At 37.4% G+C, this 24,631-nt stretch overlaps 1 protein-coding gene across 1 annotated transcript in view; it reads right to left on the bottom strand.

Annotated features, from left to right (window-relative positions):
* The window catches only part of PPP1R12B (protein phosphatase 1 regulatory subunit 12B), a 121,966-nt gene that overhangs the window by 63,659 nt on the left and 33,676 nt on the right, over positions 1-24,631 (bottom strand). Inside the window, 5 exon segments of the mRNA XM_032217511.1 lie at positions 8,652-8,837; positions 10,001-10,183; positions 13,065-13,190; positions 14,729-14,814; positions 21,877-22,071. Of these exon segments, the coding sequence (XP_032073402.1) occupies positions 8,652-8,837; positions 10,001-10,183; positions 13,065-13,190; positions 14,729-14,814; positions 21,877-22,071 (776 nt within the window).

Here is a 24,631-nt window from a genome sequence, read left to right as displayed (position 1 = left end):
TTATATTAAATTGAAAAAGTATACATGGGCCTCGTTTTTAGCTGTAGATGGGGTGGGGTTGGGGACTGAAATTCAATAAAAACTGCCTGGTTTACTCTAATTTGAATTTTAAATGTTATTTAGCAAAAACATAAATTGGAAACTCTATATATTGGTATTTCGTCCCATTGTGTTTTGCTTCCTTTTATGTTAGGTACAGTATATTTGAATCAAGAGGGTACAGTATTGATTTCTTGTAATGGCATATTTTGGGATATTTGACTATATAAAGATCATTACTGCATGTAAATCCATTATGTGACAAAGGTTTGAATCCTTGGTCTAATTTTTCCATGCTCCAAGTTTCTTTCCTGTTTTTTTAAACATAATTATATCTTATCAGTACTACTAGGAAAATAGTGTAGAAATTATTGTATTTTGTTTCAACAGTGTCTTGCACTTAATTTTTTGAATAAATATTGACATTCAAGTTTTCAAATAGATTACCGCCTTCTTTTTCAGAGCACCCACCAAAATAAAGGTTAGTCATGACACAGAAACTGAGATATTAAAAGAAAAATGTAATAATTGACTGGAGCTTATGGGAAAAGACTATATATAGGTGGTCCTCAACATACAAACACAATTGAGCCCAAAATTTCTGTTGCTGAGTGAGACAGATGAGGTTTGCTCCATTTTATGACCTTTCTTGCCAGTTATTAAGTGAATCACTGCAGTTGTTTTATTAGTAACATGGCTGTTAAGTGAATCTGGTTTCCCCATGACCATGAGGTTGCTGCAATGGTCATAAGTGTGAAAAATGGTCATAAGTCCCTATTTTCATTGCTGTTGCAACTCTAAATGGTTACTAAACGAATGGTTGTAAGTGAAGGACTTCCTGTAATAGTGTCTTCTATGTAAAGTCACACTCTGGATTTATCCAATCCTCTTTGAAAACTGTGTTGTTGCCCATGATTATATTTAGTTGTAGTAAATTCTAGTTTAACTATGCCCTGTGTAAAGTAGGATTTCTTTTTGCCTATCTATAATCTCCAATCACTTCTGAAACAATAAATGATCCCAGAGTCCAGTACTGTGAAAGAGAAAGAAACAATGTATTTACTTTTCTCATGTCCTTCCTAACAAAACTGTTTTGATAAGTTTATGCCCCAAATTACTTCAAAAGCTTTTTTCCTCAAGAAATTCAAGCCTATCTACATAGCACTCTCTCCTGCACAAAAACGAACACCTGTGACTGAATGAGAACTTCAACCCTAGTTTAGTCCAACACCATAATTGTCATATTGCAAAGGGCCCACACAATGTCATTGGTCTACGAAAAAATTGCAGAAGGAGTAAGGAGCCCTCTTGTCCCCAGATTCCTAGAGGAAAAATAGCATAGAAGGCAAACAAATAACAGGTGAATAATATTTAATTAGTACTGTAAGTATTGTAATTTGTACTATGATTTTGAAAATTGAAAAATACTGTCAGGCAGATTATTTTAGCTGCATTTATCTGAAATGGTGGGACACATTTTCAAAGTAAACAGAAGAACTGAAGAAGTAGCAATCATAACTCAAAAAACTGAAGTGAAAGGTAGCATCTCATTCTCAGTATATGAAATATGACATGTGATAAATGATGCTATCTATATCGGCTGATCTGTGGTTTAGACATCGGATTCTTTAATGTAGAAATTAGCACATAATTTTAAAAGTTAGACAGTATTCCATTTGAGGTTAAAAAGACAGCAAGTCATCTACTGCCATCTTGTGGAATGAAGAAATCTAGAAAGATGCATATCTGTACAACGGAAAAAGACTAGCAATTGTTTGTCTTAATTGCAAAAGACTTGCTTTGTCTTAATTGCAAAAGACCCACTACTTTAAATATCCTTATGTATTTCCGCATAACTATTTAAATGTTAACTTTTACTAATACTTATTACTTGAAGGAAAATAGTTAAAACTTTAGCCAAACTACTCCGTTCACAAGCCATAGTTCATTAACACAATGTAGATAAACAATTAACTATTATTTTCTGAGCATAAAGACCCAAAAAGAATGTTGTTTGCAAAATATCCTGGTCAAATTAAGCGAGCATGCATAATCAATTTAATTAAAAATTTAAAAAACAGCACAATAGACAATACAGATACTAATTAAAAGCTATTTTAGCCATTTTGTTGGGAGCAAACAGTAAATTTAAGATATCATTTTAGGATATTATTAACATACCCATGGTTCTCTTCATAGCCTTTGTAATGAGGATTATAAGTATATAGGTTTATATACTTGTATTTATAAGTTATCAATATAAATATAGAAGTTACCTGTTACTCTATTTTATCTGCCAGCCTTCCCTTCAGATTTAAAATTAAATCTCAATGAAAGCACCAAAAATGCCCACCTTGAACCTTTACAGGCAGACTGCCCAGGAGCTGAAATTCTTTCATGGACCGCTGCATAGGAAATTAGGAATTCAATAATAACACACAAGTCCTGACCTCTTCAAAACAACAAAAAAAAATGCAGCTTGCTGTCTGATAAAGCAACAGTAACCTTTTCTCTTCCGAACATGGAAATAATAGGAAGTCTGAAATAGCAGACAGAGTTCTTCCCTATCCTACATTGTCACCAGCACTGGCAGCTTGCTTTCTAAGAGGACAACCTTATCACAAAGCAATTAACAAGGAAAGCAGGGCTGATAAGCACTCTCAACAGTAGGTGTTGGATGACTGCAAGCTTCTTTAAGCATTTAGAATCCTTTGCTGTCCTTCCCTAACACAGCATGAAGGGACAGATCAGTCTTAGTTCCCTACAGACTAAATTCATACAGAATACTTAACAGGTTAAGGATGCGGAGCAGTGAGTACACAAACTACTATGTTAGAACAGTTTTAAAGCTGGCTAGTTCTTCTGGGCCTAAGCGTGATTATACAAACACAGCCTGTTTAGTTTATTGTTCTATTTAAAGTGCAACTTCAGATTTAAGAAGAAGCAACTTCAGATTTAAGAAGAAGCAATTTAAGAAGAAGCAAGTTAAAGAATCAGCCAGATCTTAAAAGGACAATTCTGGCATCCTTTATTTTAACGACAATATTAGTGTGTGCTGTATATCAAAAACTTGTACACTAAAAAATATCTGGTTCTATAACTTACAGAGTAGGAACCCAAACTTTCAAGCCAAATTTAACCAACCAACAAAGTCTCTCTGTCTTCGGAAATGTTTCCTGAAACCTCTCTTGTCTGCTATCTTTTTTCTCCTGATACTTGCAACTTTAAATAACTTCAAACAATATCCCAATCAAGGAACTGCCAAACATGTTAACAGTAGACAGCAGCCCAATCAAGGAACCACCAAGACCACTCCCACCAACCCTGACAAAGCAAGCCACTATTAGAGCAAAACCCACTCCTTACTAGTACTGATGATATTACCTAGTTTGGTAATGAAACATCCTCAAGAAAACATCCAAGCTCAGAGAACTCCAAGGACCCCACAATTCAAATAAATGGCATCACCTTAAACCAATATTTATTGACTGCTTGTTTTTCCAAAAGTAGTATAAAGAAGCCTCTCAACATTTTAGCTCTCTGAAAGACACTATCTGAAGATTTTTCCCTTTGTCTGCCTCTTCCTCTGACATTTAAGGAAGAATTGAATAAAAGTAATCTGGAACTCTTAAAGGTGCTCCTTCCAAAATAACTGATGCCTATATATGTATTTTGGGAAGGAAGAAGCTTAGAATCACTCTACCATGAGATAAATCCTGTTTCTCATCTCATGTAGTATTTCAAGGCACAACAAACAGTATGTCAACTATCAAACAATATATTTATTCAGACACATATAATGATTATATTAGCCTATATACATACATACATACATACATACATACATACATACATACATACATACACACACACACACACACACACACACACACACACACACACACACACACACACATATATATATATATATATATATATATATATATATATATATATATATATATATATTAGATTTTTTTACAACCCCCGGTATGCCCAAATATGGGAGGAAGATCACTACTTCCATTCTCTGTCCTTCGGCTCGTCACAAGAGATCATCCAGACAGAAACCCAATATTTTTACTGTTGCCTTTTTGTTACATTTTGTTGTATTTGTGCTGATAAATAAATAAAGGGAGAATAGTATAGATCTATTTCAAGCTATTTAGCTCTCATCAGCTAGCCACACCCTTACTGGCAGACATCTTAGCCTAATGGCTAAGATGTCTGCCTAGTATGTAATATAGCCCAGGTTCAAATCCCAGTAAGGGTATGGCTAGCTGATGAGAGCTAAACAGCTTGAAATAGATCTATACTAGTCTCCCTTTATTTATTTATCAGCACAAATACAACAATATATATATGTAGGTCTCTAGTTATTCGGGTTTTCTCCCACGTAAAATTGGAGATGCCTTGGCGACGTTTCATTCGTCTCATTCGTCATCTTCAGGCTACTTCAGGCTTGGTGCTTCCAGGAGCACCAAGCCTGAAGTAGCCTGAAGCACCTGAAGAAGCCTGAAGCACTTGTTCCTGGAAGCACCAAGCCTGAAGTAGCCTGAAGATGACGAATGAGACTTCGTTGAAACGTCGCCAAGACATCCCCAATTTTACGCAGGAGAAAACCCGAATAACTAGAGACCTACATACTAACACCCGCGAAAACCTCAGAAAACACACACACACACACATATATATATACATACATACACACACATACATACATACATATATATACACACACACATATACACACATACATGCACACCATATTAATAAGGCATTATTATTTGTTAAGTTTTCATCTCATTTGTTTTAGCCAAAAGTAAATATAACGGTAATTTGCTTTGTTGATACTGTGACCTGTATAGAAGATACAGACACAGTCAAAAGTATTTTTTACCCTTCCACTTTCCCCTCTAAACAATCCAATTTTTTGCCATAAAATAAGTTGCAAGTGACACAAGTAAAAAGTCATCACTGTTCTTTACTCCATTGTACATTTAGCAGGAACTCTGCTTTTGATATACGACTTCATATATTCTTGTAAATAATAAAACAAGTGAAAATAACATGGATATAATTTTGGTCCTTATAATAATTATTTATAAGGTGCTTACTATTTACAAGAATATAAGTCATGCATCAAAAACAAAGTATTTGCTCTATGGACTATAGAATAATGGATGGTGGATGCCAAATGTTGGCCACAATGATAACTTAGCTTCGCATATATCACAATTTCCATACAGAAGGGACAAAATAAAAGTTGACAAAAACAAAGGAATCTTTAAAACACAGTTTTATAAAAAATGAGATAGTAAATTGAGATTGAAGAGGTTGTGGGAGAGAGTAATGGGGGAATAAATAAAGTTGTTATCATAGCTTACGTGAATTGAAAGAGAAGCTATTGAAAATGGAATGTTATTCTATTGATTTCTATCCAGAGTTAGGCTAGCTGGTGAAATCTAAAATGAAGTGAACAGTTGATCCTAATAAGGATTTATGGGAAGTAGAATGAGACTTGGAGAAGATTAAATTAAGTGTTTGAAGGTACAATCCAAAATAAAAAAGAACACTGAAGAGCACCATAGGAAAGTTTTTTTTCAAAAGCCATGGGCCGCAAATTAAATACAAGAACAGAAAATCAAAGGTTTGCTTCTCTGCAGATCATTAGCCAAAGTGAGATCATCTGTCAGGTCTTCAGACAATGAAGGATGGTATTTTGCCCATTCATTTGGTAAACCCTTTCCTTAAACACATATGGAAAAATAGGATTAGTCCTAATATCTAATGATATAAAGGAGTACTTATATGTTAGGAACACAATATCTTATGATTGTCTAATGAAAGATATGGCACAAACTGCTTTGCCATCTTGTGCTTACTAGAAAAGGCAAATTGCCACCACAAAAAATGTAAATGTAAGCAGTTCAGAAGGTAGAAACTTGAAAGTGCTTATCTGCTCCAACAAGGAATGGCTGATATTAAAATTGTTTCATACTGTTTCTGTAAGTTACACAAAAGGAACAAAAACTGGAACCTGTTTGAACCTGTATGCCTGTTTCAGTCAGATACTGGAACATACATAATCTATCACAGCTACCTGAATGTAATTCCATACGAGGAGCCGTGATGGCACAGTAGTTAGAATACAGTATTGCAGGCTGACTCTGCCTACTGCCAGGAGTTCGATCCTAACTGGTTCGAGGTTGACTCAGCCTTCCATCCTTCCGAAGTCAGTAAAATGAGGGCCCAGTTTGTTGGGGGCAATATGCTGGTGTTGTAAGCTGCTCAGAGTGTGCTGTAAAACACTACAAAGGAGTATATAAATCTAAATGCTATTGCTATTCATTCTTTTATTAATAAGGTGTGTTCTGTACTAGATAACTAAATGTCTCCTGAACTTTTGGGAAAATAGGCAGCTTGATGAAATAATTCAAGGAAGTCTAGCAGTGCTTATCTCAGTTATCTGGAAATAGATCAGGCACCATACCAGTTCACAAGAAAGCTAAGGCTCTGCCTTAACAAGCTGAAAATTAAATTGAATTCTAAAATAAAGCAATCCAGTTACTGATATTTTGGCAATTTTATCTTACCAAATATAAAGTTACCCCTTGAACTGATTTTTAAAGAAGAACAAGAACAACATCTTTTCCTTTATGTCATCTATCAAGACCCTGGCAAGTATTATGGCAGGAATAATCAAGACTTATTTGCTATTAACATATTAATCTGGAATAAAATGCTTAGGAACAACACGTTGGAGCTTAAGTTCTGTTTTCATCAGGCATTTCTGATCTATTAATAGAGCTATACAGCAGCCGCTCCAAATTGATGCTGTCCAATATTGTTTAGCTAATAAAATCCATGCAGAGCAAAGTACTTTTGCTGATATTTATGCACAACTGTCCCTATGGTTCTCTTTTCTAGATATTACTGGAACAGTTTAAGATGGGATTACATCAAATGTGCTATCAGCAAAGTATGAATCAGAACTGTAGAGGAGCTTGTACGTAAAACCTGCAGATAAGGAACTGAACAAAGAACTGTGTTTTACAGATATCTTTCAGCATGCATAAAGATACGAGAGTGAATCAAGAAATTAGAGCATCTAAATGATTGTAACAGCACACTTTTGAAAGGAAGAACATTCCAGAGTGCTTACTCATTTTTCCATAAATTTAGGAATGCATTTAAATTTTAATCCAGTGACTTCAAATAGACAAGCAGCCTGTTATGGAGGCATCTTAATGTTCTAATATTAGTCTGGAAGTTTATGTTGTTGTTGCTAAGAGAACACTGTAGCTTTGGGAACATTGAGATAGATAAATGTGCTATTGTGACAGCTGCCACTAAATGTTGAAATCCCATACTAAAATATCTGGAAATATCTGTCATTTTTCATTTTAAGCTTCCATTAAAAAACTTCTTTAAAAAAATCTAGTGATCTGTCTTTCTCAGAACTTTTTTAAAATCTGCAACTTGCTCCTTGCTTAAGTGCCATAGGCTTTTAGCTAATTTAAATATTCAACAAAGACTCCTAAAGCTCCTAAAGGAAATCAATCCTGATTGTCCTGTGGAAAGACAGATACTGAAGCTCAAATACTTGGGCCACAAGAGAGATGACTCATTGGAAAAGACCTGATGTTGGGAAAGACTGAAGGCAAAAGGAGGAGTAGCAGAAGATAAGATGTGTCATCAACGCAGTGGCCATGAATTTGGGTAGACTTAGGAAGACAGTGCAGCAAAAGGGGAGGGGGGCTGGCGTGCTATGATTCATGGGGTTGTGAAGAGTCAAATATGACTTAGCAACTGAAAATCAACAAGAAAAACAAATTGGCAATTCCGAATTCAAATGTAATTCTCATTTTCTACCATGAGCCACAAAAAAATATCCAAGGCTCATCATTAATTAATATAAACTTTATATTTTGAAGCATTCCCTTTTAAAGAAATGGCAATTACAAAATCTGTTAAGAAGAACTAATCTTTATTCCAGAAGTCTAAAGCCAGATAGGACTGCAATGTATTTGCTTAAACTTACAATCAAGGAACAGAACAAGAATAAATATGTAAAATTATGAGCAGATACTTGCAGTAAAATATAAGTGGAATCAAAAAAGGTATTGAGAGTAATTCTAATATTAATTTATACGAACAAAAATTCTTTAATAAGAATTAATAAGTATAATGTAAAAGCTTTTTACACTGTTTCAACTTTCTGTATAGAATATTCACCATGGAAAATTTACCAGATCAAAATAGAAGCTAGAATTCATTTACTTCACATTTCCTGAATGACAACACTAGTACTAGGAAACATTTCATAATAAAGTGAAGAATAAACCCTATCAAATGATGTTATTATATGAATAACATGAATTTTAGTGAAAGTAATTTTTATATTCAAAAGTATATACACCATGGCTCAGAGCACAACTTGAGTTGTACTAAATTATATGCTCATGTTCTAACAAAAAGCAAAGCAAATTGATATGATTGTTAAAACAAGGTAAAAAAATGTTTTTGTATAGCTTAATATGATCCTACCTACTTGTGGATCTGTGTCATGCAGTTAATGCACCTCATAACCCCATAAAAGGCTCACTAACCTTCTTCGATCCCTGGCATCACCAGCAGATGACTCTGTTCCAGTCAGTGAGTTAGAATTAGTAGTTGTGACACCATTGGAACTTCCAGGTACAGTGAGATTTGTTATGGCACTTAATGGAATGCTAGAAGAGACGGCCTCTGTGCTCTTCTCTGTGGTAGAGTCACTTTGTTGTCGGTAAGGGGCTCTGAAAGACACAAAATGAACTTGTAAATAATTGTAAAATGCTTTAGCAGAAGGAAGAGAAACAAAATGAATATCACTGTTAATAGAACAGTCAACTGAACATTTTTATGCAATAATAGTGATTTCTTCTTAGTGCCATAAATAATGACAATGAATATGATTTAAAGTATTAGAATAGGAATGAAGAAAGGTAATTCCCTGCCTCCATCAGGTTAAGTTAGCAAAGCAATTGAGCATAAATGACAGAAGAAAGAGTTAACAATTGGAGGACTGTAATTAAAAAATCCAAGAAGAAAGTTCTTAATACAAATTAGGATATTATAGCTGGATGATAAAGAACTGCTTTGAGGTGTGTTGGGCTATCAATGTCTCTAACTCTTTACAGCAGGTGCTTCTTTCTCAGGATCAAAGAGCTGACCTCCATAGCTGCTGCATAATTCGAGGAAAAGACATGGTCCTTTAAAGAGCAGATGCTACTTTCCCACACTTATGAGCTCCAAAGCACCTTTTTGGAATTGAATCAAAAGATAACAAGCTTACTAGGTATTTAGGTATTTATTAATACTTATAGGCCGCCCTTTTCCCTGAGGGGACTCAGGGCGGCTTACATAAAATGAGGGGGGGGGTATACAGACAATAAACACAAACAATACATAGAAGTAAAATAGTAAGCAACATTCATTCATCATTCGGGTGGGATCAGTTATCTTTGTCCCCAGGCCTGACGGGCTAGCCAGGTCTTAAGGGCTGTGCGGAAGGTCTGGACGGTGGTGAGGGTACGAATCTCCACGGGGAGATCGTTCCAAAGGGTCGGAGCTACTATTGAAAAGGCTCTCCTCCGTGTAGTTGCCAGTCAGCACTGACTGGCAGATGGAACTCGGAGGAGGCCTAATCTATGTGATCTAATTGGTCGCAGCGAGGTAATTGGCAGGAGGCGGTCTCTCAAGTGACGAGATATACTAACGAGATATAGGTTCAGAATTAGAGTAATCAGTAGAAATCATAAAAATATAATCTTCTTATTGCCTAAATAACATCCTAGATGGCAGAACCATTGGAAAAAACATTCAAAATGAAACATTATACCAGTGTCTTGACAGCAATAATACTGGATTCCTTTATAAGTCCTCTTCATTATCATTTTGCCATATTATGATCCCTTACCTGGTAGTCTGGTAAACTGATGGTGCAGTGTTAAACCTGGTAGATGTTGGGCAAGGGGCAATCTGCCACTCTGTGCCCAATGAGGTAGATGAATCAATAATAGTAGATGAGGTAGTAGAACATGCATTGCGATTAGCTGAAATGTAGGGACTGCTGATTTCACTACTTCTACCAAATGAAGCACTGTAAGATAGCAGAAAAAATCAATTTCTTCAGAAATTCTTTAGATATAATATTAAGACTAGCACATGACCTATTCAGTGCTAAAGAAATATTCCACAAAATGAAAAGAGAAATTAGAAATCAAGAATTGCTTTTTTGGTTAAGATCAAGTGTGATCAGGCGTGCTTAGGTTAAGTCAAAGAAGCAAGATGTTGAATCAAGACTGAAGACAGAAAAAGTAATAAGAAAAAGCAAATGAAAATATGTGTTCATTGGCATATGATGTATCTAAATAAAATTATTCTGTTCGATAAAAGAACAGAATGAAAGAGTCTTGACTAAGAAGAAAAGATCAGACATAACAAAGTTTTTTTTAAAGTTGCAAAAGTAGAATTTAAAGGAGAATGATAAAGTGTATATGAAAATGCAAAGACAAAGTAAACAAAACTATTACTAAGTTAAATTTAGCCTACAGATAAATATGGATACCAACATTAATTCCAATTCTAGTTCCAAATATACTAACCACAAAACCTCAGTCCGAAATTATGCTTTATAATACAGTTACTGAACCTATCAAGCATAATTAATACAAATCTCCACTTTACTACATTCAAAGAGGCCAGACTCAGAAATAAAATAAAAAATCTATGTCATATTGATGATATATACTAACAGTTAAAACTATTTAATGTTGCATTTGGCAAATAGTATAATTATGTTTAAAATGTTTAAAATACTACATACACTATTTAATAAGCTTTGTATAACATTCATATCTTGATGCTACTAAGATTCTGCTCGAAAGAATGTCTACATTTCCATAATGGGAAAGAATGCTCATTGAGAAATCTATTCCATATTATAATTATCAAAGAAATCATAATTCAGTTTGTTGCCTATGCAAGAACTTTTTTTAAAAGCATAAAAATATTTTCACAAAGATCACTAAGGTGCAACAAGTTCATTCAGCACTTGAAAATTACTTATGTTGCTACTTTCAAAAAATGAACCTGAAAAAAATATATGCACAAAACAAGTGACTAAATGAATCATTTTTACAATTTATTATTTAGTGTTTTTCTTATATTATGTTTTTGTAGATTTATTCCAATGGAAAGATGTGGGCGGATTGTTTTGTTAACTACTAAATACATATTGTATGTGCAAGAATATAAATAGAAAATGCCTAATGATCAACATATACAATTAAATTAGGACATGAATCACAACAGTAAGAAATTCCTTACAGATTATTCCTAGAATCAGGATTGGGGGTGGGGGGATAAGGTTGAATGGCAACATGAGCAATGGATCTGACAGTATTGTGTTCAGACTGAAGGATAAGGTAGAATAAATCAAATTTAGTCCATTTCATAAATAAACAGACTACATGTACCAGAAACAATATGAAGCAGACAATCAATAATGCAAGAGTTTAGATTACAGCTAGCAAGCTATCTGTGATCAGGTAAATTTTTGTATTATCAAAAATGCTGTGATTGTAAGCAGCCTAATTAAAAATTAAGACTGCTAGTTTTTCTTTACCTAACAGGCAACAATGAATAAATAAATATCAAATACTTTGAACTCAATATTCTACTTAAACTAGAGTTTAGTAAAATAAAATGCTATTATGGAAAAAAAAACCTGAAGCTTCTGCTAAGTTTGATTACGATCCAGTTGTACATTTCTTTTGATTTCTCCTATGTTGCTTTTCCAGAATTAATCAGAATTGATTTATCCTATACCTGATAATTTGGGCAAACTAAGAATTATAAAATCCAAGGACACAAATGCTCTAACAAATCCTGGAATCAGATTAGAAGAAATGCAGAATAACCTTGGATAATGAGATGAGTGGCATATAAATGTAATAAATAAATAAATAGTTATTTTCACAAGTGTGTTTGTAATAGGCCTAACTAATAACAGCATAAACAAACAAGCCATTAAAATATTTAAAGCTATGCTTGCAATACTGAATTTTTTAAAAATGAAAACAATTTGTATTGCAAGTAGGAGACTATACGTATTATTATGGGAATGTATTTCTAATTGAGCAATGGGCCTATTTTCTATGTTCTTCTCGTGTTTTTACCACCTGTACTATCCCAAAGCTTACCGGAATACTTGCTATCTCTTTAAAGACAGCTTGTGAAGCGGAGGAATAATCCCTTCTATCATTGGGCTGCTGGGCTGACATTAATGATATAATTCATTGTAAGAATAATTTACATGCAGATGGTTCAAAAAGAAATATACTTTCCTTTTCAGAACATAACCTGACATTAATACAACTTTTAGTTACATTATCTAATGTAACTAAACCCTATTGCTGATACCTATGCCACATTCTCAGCACATGAGCTACTGCTGCCAAAATGTTATGTTTTTCAACCCTGCTTTTAAACTCATCTAGGCTAAAATATTGGCCATGTCTTTTCCAGATTTATGAAAAAAAAATCCTATAAAAACTATACATATATACCCTTTTCTGTATGTAATAATGTCTGCATATTTGCTTTTCAGGTTTTTTTTAATTATTTCAAAGCAAATGGCAAAAGTGTATGCATAGCACACAAGAAGCAAAATTTTCAGTATTTCCACAATGATACCCTTAACCCCCAGTATGGTTTTAGATTAAAATAACACTTTCTTTTATTTCTCCTCTTTCACAAGATATATTTTCTATATGGATAAAGATTTCATGTAGAAAAAAATTAAAATGTTGATAAATCAATGTTCTAATTATGCAAACAGAGGCAAGTAGATGGGCTATGCCGTTTATATTTTGCTTTTCCACTTTTCTGGTTTTATGAGAGTCAGAATTTTTACTAAACTGTTTAAAGTTAATGCAATCTTGTACGCTTTTCCACCAAAAGTTTTAAATACACCTTACCTTTTCAAATAGGTAGATATGTAGGTGGAAGGTGCACCAGTTGTAGGGGCTTCATTCCCCTTTGGTTCCTCCCTCCATTGTTGGCGAGAGTAAGGACCACTCCGTACCAAGTTAACAGCAGATTCTCTAAAATGGCAAATTGGGAAAGAGGGTGTATGTGTGATTACAATTTTGTGTTTTATATTCTTCAATTCTGACAATCTATGATAAGACACAAAGATTATACTGGTTTGACATTCTGTTTTGCGTGGTTTAGCCACAAACACAACCAAAATCTTTCTCCCTTAACCTATAAAAGTTAAAAATCACCATCCTCTGGTTCACTTTTAAATTGCTAAGTCAACTGAGTGGTGTGATGAATTGCTCCTTGTTCAGCAGTGTTCCTAAACTGCATTCAGTTGGCATAATACATTAAAAATAAATAAGGGACAGCAACAACCTTTTAATATTAAAACAAGCAGAATTTTCTGGGATTGAGTATGTCATCCAAATGCACCTATGCCATTGAGAAATATGCAGGTAGTCTATAACAGCAGTATTTCAACTGTAATCACATTCTGATCTATTTACCCAAATCCAAGCAAAATGCATGCTTGCCAAGATCAAACTAATGCTGGAGAAAAAAAATACTGGAAAATAAAAACCAGCTGTTAAGAACACAGCATTTTATATAAATATCTTTTATGTTCCCTGAACTGTCAGTAAATAATAATATACACTGATAAGAATTAAAGACTAGAATAAGAATCAATTTTGAAGAACAGTTCTAATAGATAACTTTTAAAATACATAGTTTGAGTAAAGTGTATAATGTGTATGAACAGGTCCTGTTCTCTGGTTATTTTTGTATTTTGCAGTAATTGAAATATTTCATTCTAAAATGTAAGACTAATTAGACAAACCATGTAAACTATATGTGAAATAAAAACCATATATATTCAATTCTCTTATAATTTTTAAGGTGGTGACATAAAAGAACTACAGCCTTGGTGCAGGTCCTGAGGAAATGCCAGGGTCACAGTCTTGCTCTGTTATCTGTGAATGCTTTGAATGTGTTGGGTTAGAGGAAGTGGACAGGGTCCTTTTGACTATGAGCTTGGCCATTTGTTCATTCATTCCATGTCCACCTCCCCACACAAATAGCTAAATTCACCTAGGAGGTGACATACAGTATGATTGGGTTCTAGTGCTTATGAATTCTTCTTCAAGGGAGAAGGATGTTCCTGCACCTCATAAGGAGGCATCACATTTGTCAGATGGACAGTTATATAAATTTGATAAATAAATAAGCAAGGAAGTCATAACTAATAAATGTTACTGTATCAGAACAGTATTTTAGTTATAGTTATATAACTTCAGTTATAGCTTAATGATAAAATGAATTGGCTGGTCTCCAAATGCTAAGCAGTCTTGGATCTGGTTCATATTTGAGTGGAAGAAGTCTATTAAATAACAGGCCTATTAGCTAGACTAGAAAATTGGGGGGGGGGGAACCCCACTGCCAAGAAAATTATATGGACTTGTTGGTGGATTTTTATGGGTTTATATTTTTATTGCAAAATGTAACCAAGATGTAGGAGAAATAAGGAAAGCAAGGGAGAAAACTGTTTCACAAATTCAGGCCATAAACATTTACTCCTATAAATCTATTGAAAGGCTCTTACCTGTTTTCTTTTTCTTCAATGTCACCTGTATTATTTAATTTTCGAGGGGATATTGAAGCAAAATAGATCCTATTATCCTTGTCCTGCTGAAATAAGAACAAATTCCTAAATTATAACAATTTTTGGACAAAAAATAATTATCTCAAACAATGGCTGAAAAATGATACATAATTTTGACATACACTATTTTAAATTAACTGCTTACCAAATCTGAACTGATAATTGTGTATAAATCCATTACAGTATTGTCTCAATTCTTACTTTAGAAAAATGTTTTACTTTTTTTAATTGTTCGATACATAATATAACATGAAGGAATGTGCATAATTAATTTTTTTAAAATCACAGGAGTAAACAAATATATAACTCCCCTCAAAGTATTTTGGAATTGTGCACTTTTGTACAATTGTACAGAAAAAATGTACAATTTTTCAGTCTCATACATTTCAGGATACAAAATTAGTTTCAAACCCATAATTTAATTATATTTAATATATTGATGAAACCAGCAGCTTAATGAAGACATTAAATAAGATGGGGAGAGACCAATACCCTGGACCACCCAACACTTGAATGTCTAAGGGCTCAACGACTTCCTCCCCAATAATATTGGGAAGAATATAGAAAAGTTCTTCATCTCCAACTACAGGCCATTCACAACAGTGATCAATAGCCAGACCTTAGTAGATGGTATAACTCATCTAGAAATCATTTACTTGGAGACCAAGTACCAACTACAAGAATTATCTAAGACATTTGGATCTAGGAATGACTTTTTCAAACAGAGCACATCACTGCCTTTTCCAAGACCAATAGCATTAGAGCTGAACCAATCCACAGAGGAACTACAATTAGAAGTAAGTGCTGGATAGCACTGACCATGATCAAGATCAGCACCAATATAATCTGTATTCATAATTTAAAGTGAAGAAAAAGTGTTAGATTTTGAAAGAGAAAAGATAGATAACAATCTACCGTATATACTCGAGTATAAGCCGACCCGAATATAAGCCGAGGCACCTAATTTTACCCCAAAAAGCTGGAAAGTTATTGACTCGAGTATAAGCCTAGGGTGGGAAATGCAGCAGCTACCGGTAAATTTCAAAAATAAAAATAGATACCAATAATGTTTTTGAATAAATAAATATTATTTATTTATAAATAAATAACTAGCTCTGTAAGTGGAAAAGAGGGTCAATAAAAACAATATGGTATCAACAATAACTTTAAATGTACAAAAACCTTAGCTCATTCAGCAACCAAGCTAAAACATAAGAGTTAAAATCCTTCAAAACTGGATTCCTCCTCATCATCTGTATGTCCAAACAGAGCTTCAGCATTAGCTAGTGTGAGGTTATCAGCATAGACATTGTCATCATCACTGAGTTCGCAGTCATCACCATCAGAGCTGTCGTTCTTATACAAAGCGCTGTCTTCACTGCCATCCATAGCATTACTAATGCCACATTTCTTGAAGGCGTGTCGCACCATGTCCTCCGGAATCTCTTCCCATGCATCACGAACCCACTTTGCTATCAATTCTATGTCGGGCTTCATCAGATTTCCACCTTTTGTCAGTCGGGCTTGAGCAGATGACATCCATTCATGCCACATCTTTCTCACACGGTCTTTAAAAGGTTTATTTAAACACACATCTAGCGGTTGCAATACAGATGTAAGCCCACCTGGAATAACGGCCAAAGTAACTTGAGAAGATTTTGCCATTTTTTTTTATGTCATCAGATGTGTGGGCTCTGAACATATCCCAAACTAGCAATGATGGTTTTTTCTTTAAGGCTGCTCCTGGTCGTTCTTTCCAAATTTCTTCCAGCCATTTTTTTGTTCCGTCTTCATCCATCCAGCCTTTAATATGTGCGCGCACTGTAATTCGTGGTGGGAATTTGACCTTTTTAGGCAAGGTCTTTCTTTTAAAAATAATGACAGGCCGCAGCTTAGTTCCATTAGCCAAACATGACAGAACAAATGTGAAATGGTTTTTTTCATTTCCTGTAGTTCTGAGAAAAATAGTTTTGTCTCCCAAACTTGCCACAGTTCTGTTGCTTGGAAGATCAAAGGTCATAGGTGTTTCATCCATATTTCCAATATCTCCCAGGTCATAGTTATGGATCCTTCTTTGTTTTATGATGAATGAATGGAATGACATCACTTTTTCATCAAGGTCTTTTGGCAACTTCTGTGAAATCTTTGTTCTTTGCCGCAAACATAGGGAAAACCTATTCATGAAGCGGGTACACCATCCTGCTGACGCAACAAATTTTTCAATGCCTGGTGCTTTAAATTTGTCATCTTGTGCCATTTGAAGGGCACGTAAGCGAATTCCCATGCGTGTTACACAGTAACCATTTTGACGACACTCCATAACCCATTCATACAATTCAGTCTCTAGAGCCCCATATGAAGTTGTTAAACCACATTGAGCTTTTTTTGACTTTGGAATCTTTTCCAAGTCAGCTTTCTTTTTCCGCCATTCCCTCACTTGTTTTTCATCAACACAAAATTCCCTACTTGCAATACTGTTATTGCTTTCTTCTGCTCTTGACACAACCTTAAGTTTGAAACCAGCTTCGAATGACCTGCGTTTTTGTTTTGGTCGAGGATTACCGGTAGAAGTACTGGGATCCATTTCTAACAGGATTAAAAAAAAAAAAGACTTGTTTGGGTACCGTATCTTTTGAGGCCTAATGCAGGCTGATATTATAGAAAGTGATGACATGACTGTTTGCATAGAGCAGCCTGATTGGAACCCCCAAGGAATTTGTCTTAGGTGTACATAAATAAAATAAAATAAAATACATTCATCAAGAATCATAAGCTACAACACAGTGATAGTCTCTCTCTCTCTCTCTCTCTCTCTCTCTCTCTCTCGCTCTCTCTCTCTCTCTCTCTAACACACACACACACACACACACACAAATACACACACACTCCTCCTCTGGATTCAATGGGGTTTAGGAAATCTCCCACCCTCATACACTCCTTCTTTCTTTCTCTCTTCCCTCCTCTGGATTCAATGGGATTTTTAGAAAATCCCCACTCCTGTGCATACACTCCTTCTTTCTTTCTCTCTTCCCTCCTCTGGATTCAATGGGATTTTTAGAAAATCCCCACTCCTGTGCACACACTCCTTCTTTCTTTCTTTCTTCCCTCCTCTGGATTCAATGGGATTTTTAGAAAATCCCCACTCCTGTGCACACACTTCTTCTTTCTTTCTTTCTTTCTTCCCTCCTCTGGATTCAATGGGATTTTTAGAAAATCCCCACTCCTGTGCACACACTTCTTCTTTCTTTCTTTCTTCCCTCCTCTGGATTCAATGGGGTTTTTAGAAAATCCACACTCCTGTGCACACACTCCTTCTTTCTTTCTTTCTTCCCTCCTCTGGATTCAATGGGGTTTTTAGAAAATCCCCACTCCTGTGCATACACTCCTTCTTTCTTTCTCTCTTCCCTCCTCTGGATTCAATGGGGTTTAGGAAATCTCCCACCCTCATACACTCCTTCTTTCTTTCTCTCTTCCCTCCTCTGGATTCAATGGGTTTTTTAGAAAATCCCCACTCCTGTGCATACACTCCTTCTTTCTTTCTCTCTTCCCTCCTCTGGATTCAATGGGATTTTTAGAAAATCCCCACTCCTGTGCATACACTCCTTCTTTCTTTCTCTCTTCCCTCCTCTGGATTCAATGGGATTTTTAGAAAATCCCCACTCCTGTGCACACACTCTTTCTTTCTTTCTTTCTTTCTTTCTTTCTTTCTTTCTTTCTTTCTTTCTTTCTTTCTTTCTTTCTTTCCTCCTCTGGATTCAATGGGATTTTTAGAAAATCCCCACTCCTGTGCACACACTTCTTCTTTCTTTCTTTCTTCCCTCCTCTGGATTCAATGGGATTTTTAGAAAATCCCCACTCCTGTGCACACACTTCTTCTTTCTTTCTTTCTTTCTTCCCTCCTCTGGATTCAATGGGATTTTTAGAAAATCCCCACTCCTGTGCACACACTTCTTCTTTCTTTCTTTCTTCCCTCCTCTGGATTCAATGGGGTTTTTAGAAAATCCACACTCCTGTGCACACACTCCCTCTTTCTTTCTCTCTTCTTTATAGCTAAATTTGATACCATTAAAAATTAAATAGGATTAAAATCTGTGGTTTATAATTTACCAGTTGTGTCCACCCCACTCCTTTCACCAGCGTTAGCCCGCTGCACCAAGGGGGGCACGTAAGAGGAAGGGGAAAATACAAGAGTGCATGCGGCAACCTCGACGTCTAAGTGGGCAAGTTCACAGCATGCGCGCCCGCACGTCTGAGACAGGGCATAAAAAGGGGGAAAAAGGCTGATTGGACCCAGCTCTGTTTGAGGCGCAGGCGTGGCGCGGCAGCAGTTTTTCAGGCTGCTCCCAGATGGCAAGGGAGGGGGATTGTAAACCCCTTCTACACCCTGGCTCCTCCTCTTCCAGAGTTCAGGCTCTCTTTCTTTCTTTCTTTTTTTCTTTCTTTGAAAGAGAAGCCCAAATTAGCCAAAGGGGGGAAAGCGAGCGAGCAAGGGACCCCAGGAAACTAGACTCGCTTGGCTGGACTATGTAAGCTCCTTGGATTAGTTGCTTTCCGCGCGCCTGTTAATATATTCACGGAAACAAACCGCAGCAGTTTTCCCCAAGGGCAATGCCGAAGAGCAGAGCCCGGAGAGAAACCAAGGAAGTCACGGAGGGCATTTGCCACTTTCTCTAGAAGGTGATACGAGCTTCCCTTTCGAATGGGAAGGGACGGGGGGTTGGCTGGGCTCTTCCCAGCAGGAAAGGGGGTTGTTTGAAACATTGGGACCGGGGGAGGGGTTGGTTTTGTTTTGTTTTGAAAGGAAATCTCAACCTGTTACAATCGTCCTTCCCAAATGAAAAGTTTTCTCCAACATTTAGGGGAAAGTCGCGAGCAGCATTGCCCTCACAACTGAGGGGAATAACGCCTTTCCACTGGGGATCGTGGCCACCTTTCAGAAACTGAGCGCAGTCCTTAATTCTTGGAAGAGGTCCCGTTGGAGCCAGAGGGGTTTTTATACGAAGAAAGGAACTGCAAACAGTAAACGTGACGGCCTCAAGGAAAGGAGAGGCTGAGCCACGGGAACGAAAAGAAAAAGGGAGGGGGAAAAACCCGCCCTCTTCCCCTTCCAGGTTTTCTTAAAAAGCAGGCAGTGCTCCTTGGCCGCAGGGCTTCACAGGGACCTTTCCCCCTCCCACTGCTTCGCTCGCTCGCTCGCTTTCCCCCCTTTGGCTAATTTGGGCTTCTCTTTCAAAGAAAGAAAGAAAGAGAGCCCGAACTCTGGAGGAAAAGGAGCCAGGGTGTGGAAGGGGTTTACAATCCCCCTCCCTTCCCATCTGGGAGCAGCCTGAAAAAACTGCTGGGAGGTATGCGGTTCCTAGGTCAGCGGCCCCAAGGAAAGGAGAGGCTGAGCCACGGGAACGAAAAGAAAAAGGGAGGGGGAAAAAACCCGCCCTCTTCCCCTTCCAGGTTTTCTTAAAAAGCAGGCAGCGCTCCTTGGCCGCAGGGCTTCACAGGGACCTTTCCCCCTCCCACTGCTTCGCTCGCTCGCTCGCTCGCTTTCCCCCCTTTGGCTAATTTGGGCTTCTCTTTCAAAGAAAGAAAGAAAGAGAGCCCGAACTCTGGAAGAGGAGGAGCCAGGGTGTGGAAGGGGTTTACAATCCCCCTCCCTTCCCATCTGGGAGCAGCCTGAAAAAACTGCTGGGAGGTATGTGGTTCCTAGGTCAGCGGCCCCAAGGAAAGGAGAGGCTGAGCCACGGGAACGAAAAGAAAAAGGGAGGGGGAAAAACCCGCCCTCTTCCCCTTCCAGGTTTTCTTAAAAAGCAGGCAGCGCTCCTTGGCCGCAGGGCTTCACAGGGACCTTTCCCCCTCCCACTGCTTCGCTCGCTCGCTCGCTCGCTTTCCCCCCTTTGGCTAATTTGGGCTTCTCTTTCAAAGAAAGAAAGAAAGAGAGCCCGAACTCTGGAGGAAAAGGAGCCAGGGTGTGGAAGGGGTTTACAATCCCCCTCCCTTCCCATCTGGGAGCAGCCTGAAAAAACTGCTGGGAGGTATGCGGTTCCTAGGTCAGCGGCCCCAAGGAAAGGAGAGGCTGAGCCACGGGAACGAAAAGAAAAAGGGAGGGGGAAAAAACCCGCCCTCTTCCCCTTCCAGGTTTTCTTAAAAAGCAGGCAGCGCTCCTTGGCCGCAGGGCTTCACAGGGACCTTTCCCCCTCCCACTGCTTCGCTCGCTCGCTCGCTCGCTTTCCCCCCTTTGGCTAATTTGGGCTTCTCTTTCAAAGAAAGAAAGAAAGAGAGCCCGAACTCTGGAAGAGGAGGAGCCAGGGTGTGGAAGGGGTTTACAATCCCCCTCCCTTCCCATCTGGGAGCAGCCTGAAAAAACTGCTGGGAGGTATGCGGTTCCTAGGTCAGCGGCACGTGGGATCAAACTAGGAAGAAACTGGAGGTGGGGGGAGCAGTTCGAGAGACTATGGAGAATATGGACTTCAGAGGCGGACCAGAAAGAGGTCCTGACAAAGATCCGAGGCTGAATTCGGCAGTGTTTATGGATCAGGGTCAGCCCCACCAGCTGGCGACAGGAGAGCAGAGAGGAGCGGACGGAGCAGAAGCAGCCCCAGGGCTCCGCTGCCGCTCCCCGCATTTTCTGGACGGGGATCCCTTGGAGAGGGGATTCCTTCCTGCGAGACCCCATCCAGAAAATGCAGCGGAGCCCCGGGGCTGCTTCTGCTGCGTCCGCTGGACTGTGGGGCTTGGAAGGGGGCGGGAAGAGCGGCGGGGCTGGCGGTGGCAGGCTGGTTCGCCTCCTCCTCCTCCAACAGGCAACAGCACTGCCGGATCCAGTTGTAGACTTGAGTATAAGCCGAGGCGGCTTTTTTCAGCCCAAAAAGTGGGCTGAAAAACTCGGCTTATACTCGAGTATATACGGTATCATAGATTCCATTCCTCAAATGGAGTTAAGTCAATTTCTGTATGACAGAAAAAGCAAATCCTAATTCTAGTTAACAAGTATAACATTGCACAAAAACAAAACAAAACAGCAATTAGACTATTCAGCATTATTTTAGTTTTCAAAACATAGATTTCAAAGACAGGGAAGCCAAATGATTGTGTACCTTTTCTTGGTTATCTAATAGTGCAGATATCCGAGGGGTTGAAGAAGAGTAATAGATGGAGCTGCCTTTCTCTTTGTCACGGGGCATGCTGTCCTCACTAAGTGCATTTTGGCTGCTAGTTTTCCGCAAGCTTAGCCTCCATGATGATGGTGATTCATCTTTTTGTTCTTCAGGCTTGTTGACCAATGAACTACACTGTAAAAGGTGGTAGAGAAAGTGGCTTGAGGACATAATTGGAAAACCCTCAATTACCTCATTCCAACACAATGACAGTGTCAACAAGGGAACAATGACTCAGAGAGGTAGCAGTTCCTTTCACTGTATGCCTTTAAGCAGACTTTAGCCAGCCATGTTTCATTTGAATTCCTGCACTAAACAGCAACTTCGATTCAATGGCTTAAATTGCCCTTTTCAGCTCTAAGAGTTTGTCGTCTCTTGTCCAACTAAAATGATTCCTTTCTACCTCACAGATGATCTAAATCTACTGCAAAGGGGAGCTCCAGAGTGCATGTTGGCTTGAGAAAGGCATATATGTTCTCTAAGATAAGCCATTCTACTGAAATGCCAAGAAATGCCTTCTTAAATGCCAAAACAATGGTATTGAAATATCATATTTTCTAATTAAATTTATAGAAAATATCATACCAACACTTGTATGTGTGTCTGTTCCCCATTCACATACACCAACTCTAAAATTTTAATTTGTCCATGTTAGTGCTTTTTATAATCATGAATTAATCGATCTCGTTTAAACATATTGCGATGATTTTTTTTGTTGTAGAAGTCAGAGGCTGACTCATTCAAAGCAAGTTATAATATACATAGCAGAGGCACTATAAACAATAGTTAGGTTCCAATAGACAGTTTAATCTAAGCTAAATGTTCAATCCCTATCAAGTATTTCAATATCACCTAAATAAATCAGAGGCACTAAATTAATTTATACTGTAATCCAATTAGTGAATAAGGAAACAGAAAAAGGGCATCAAGATTATATGAGAGATCAAGGAGTTGCTAAGAGAAGTCTATACAAAGCTGATCAAGAAGATGATTAGAGGATTGACACCACAAATGGCAGAAGATGAGACTGTTTTGCTGTTGGAAAGACACAGGTTGATAGATGGCAACATAATTTAAAACTAGTTAAACTTAGTGAAATTTATTGATAATAGATATAGCTTAAATAAACAACTGATAATGTTACTAATGTATACAATGTGTAGTGTTATGATGAGTATAATTGGATATGAATATTGAATGGTACCCATGTAAGGAAGATTAGCAATCCCTTTGGATTATACATAAAGGATAATAATAATAATAATAATAATAATAATAATAATAATAATAATAATAATAATTCAGCACCGATATTTCAATGCAGTTTGGCATGGAAAAATGCACCACTGTATCCATAAAAAGGGGCAAAATCACTGCATCTGAGGGAATTGAAATGCCCAATGGCCAACTAATTAAATGCAAAGAAAATGAAGCCTACAAATACTTAGGCATTCTGCAGTTGGATAACATCAAGCATGGAGAAGTAAAAACTATTGTCAGGCGAGAGTACACCAACAGAGTTAGGAAAATTTTAAAATCTAAATTGAATGGTGGAAATACAATCAAGGCCATAAATACCTGGGCAATACCAGTTATAAGATACACAGCTGGCATAGTTAACTGGACACAAGCTGATTTGGACCTTTTGGACCGAAAAACCAGGAAACTAATGACAATGCACTACAGTTTACATCCACGTGGTGATACTGATAGACTATATCTGCCCCGAAAATCAGGTGGCAGAGGATTATTACAAGTGAAGCAAACAGTTGAAGAAGAAAAACATGGACTGGCTGATTATTTAAAAGAAAGTCAAGAACATCTATTAATCGAAGTAAAGAACAAAAATCTACTGAAGGCCCAACAGACAAAACAAGAATACAGAAAAGATGTGATAAAATCAAGAATGGAGAGTTGGCAGAACAAAGCACTGCATGGTCAATTTCTGGGAAAACAAAAAGATAAAGTGGACACTGAACAAACTTGGTTATGGTTAAAAACAGGTACATTAAAGAAAGAAACAGAGTCACTAATCCTGGCTGCGCAAGAACAAGCTATCCGCACAAATGCCATTAAGGCCAAAATCGAAAAATCCTCTGATGATGCCAAATGCAGACTTTGCAAAGAAGCTGATGAAACTGTTGATCACATACTCAGCTGCTGTAAAAAAATCGCGCAGACTGATTATAAATTGCGGCACAATTCAGTAGCACAAATGATCCATTGGAATTTGTGCAAAAATTATAATATTAAAACAGCAACAAACTGGTGGGAACATCAGCCTGAAAAAGTCACCGAAAATCAGATGGTCAAGATCTTGTGGGATTTCCGTATACAAACCGACAAAATACTGGCGCATAATACACCAGACATCACACTGGTTGAGAAAAATAAGGTCACAATCATAGACATCGCAATACCAGGTGATAGCAGGGTCGCCGAGAAGGAACATGAAAAAATCGCAAGATACCAGGACTTAAAATCGAAATTCAACGACTATGGCACAAACCAGCAGTGGTAATTCCAGTGGTAATTGGCACACTGGGTGCTATTCCAAAAGCACTGGAATTACATTTAAAACAGTTAAAAATTGACAAAATCACCATCAGTCAAATGCAAAAAGCCGCACTGCTTGGATCTGCACGCATATTACGAAAATACGTTACGACGTCCTAGGCCCCTGGGTGGGGCCCGA

This window comes from Thamnophis elegans, chromosome 5 (assembly GCF_009769535.1).
Source record: "Thamnophis elegans isolate rThaEle1 chromosome 5, rThaEle1.pri, whole genome shotgun sequence".
Lineage (NCBI taxonomy): Eukaryota > Metazoa > Chordata > Lepidosauria > Squamata > Colubridae > Thamnophis > Thamnophis elegans.
Note: the sequence above shows the minus strand (reverse complement) of the source record. Positions and strands in the feature narration are given on the sequence as shown.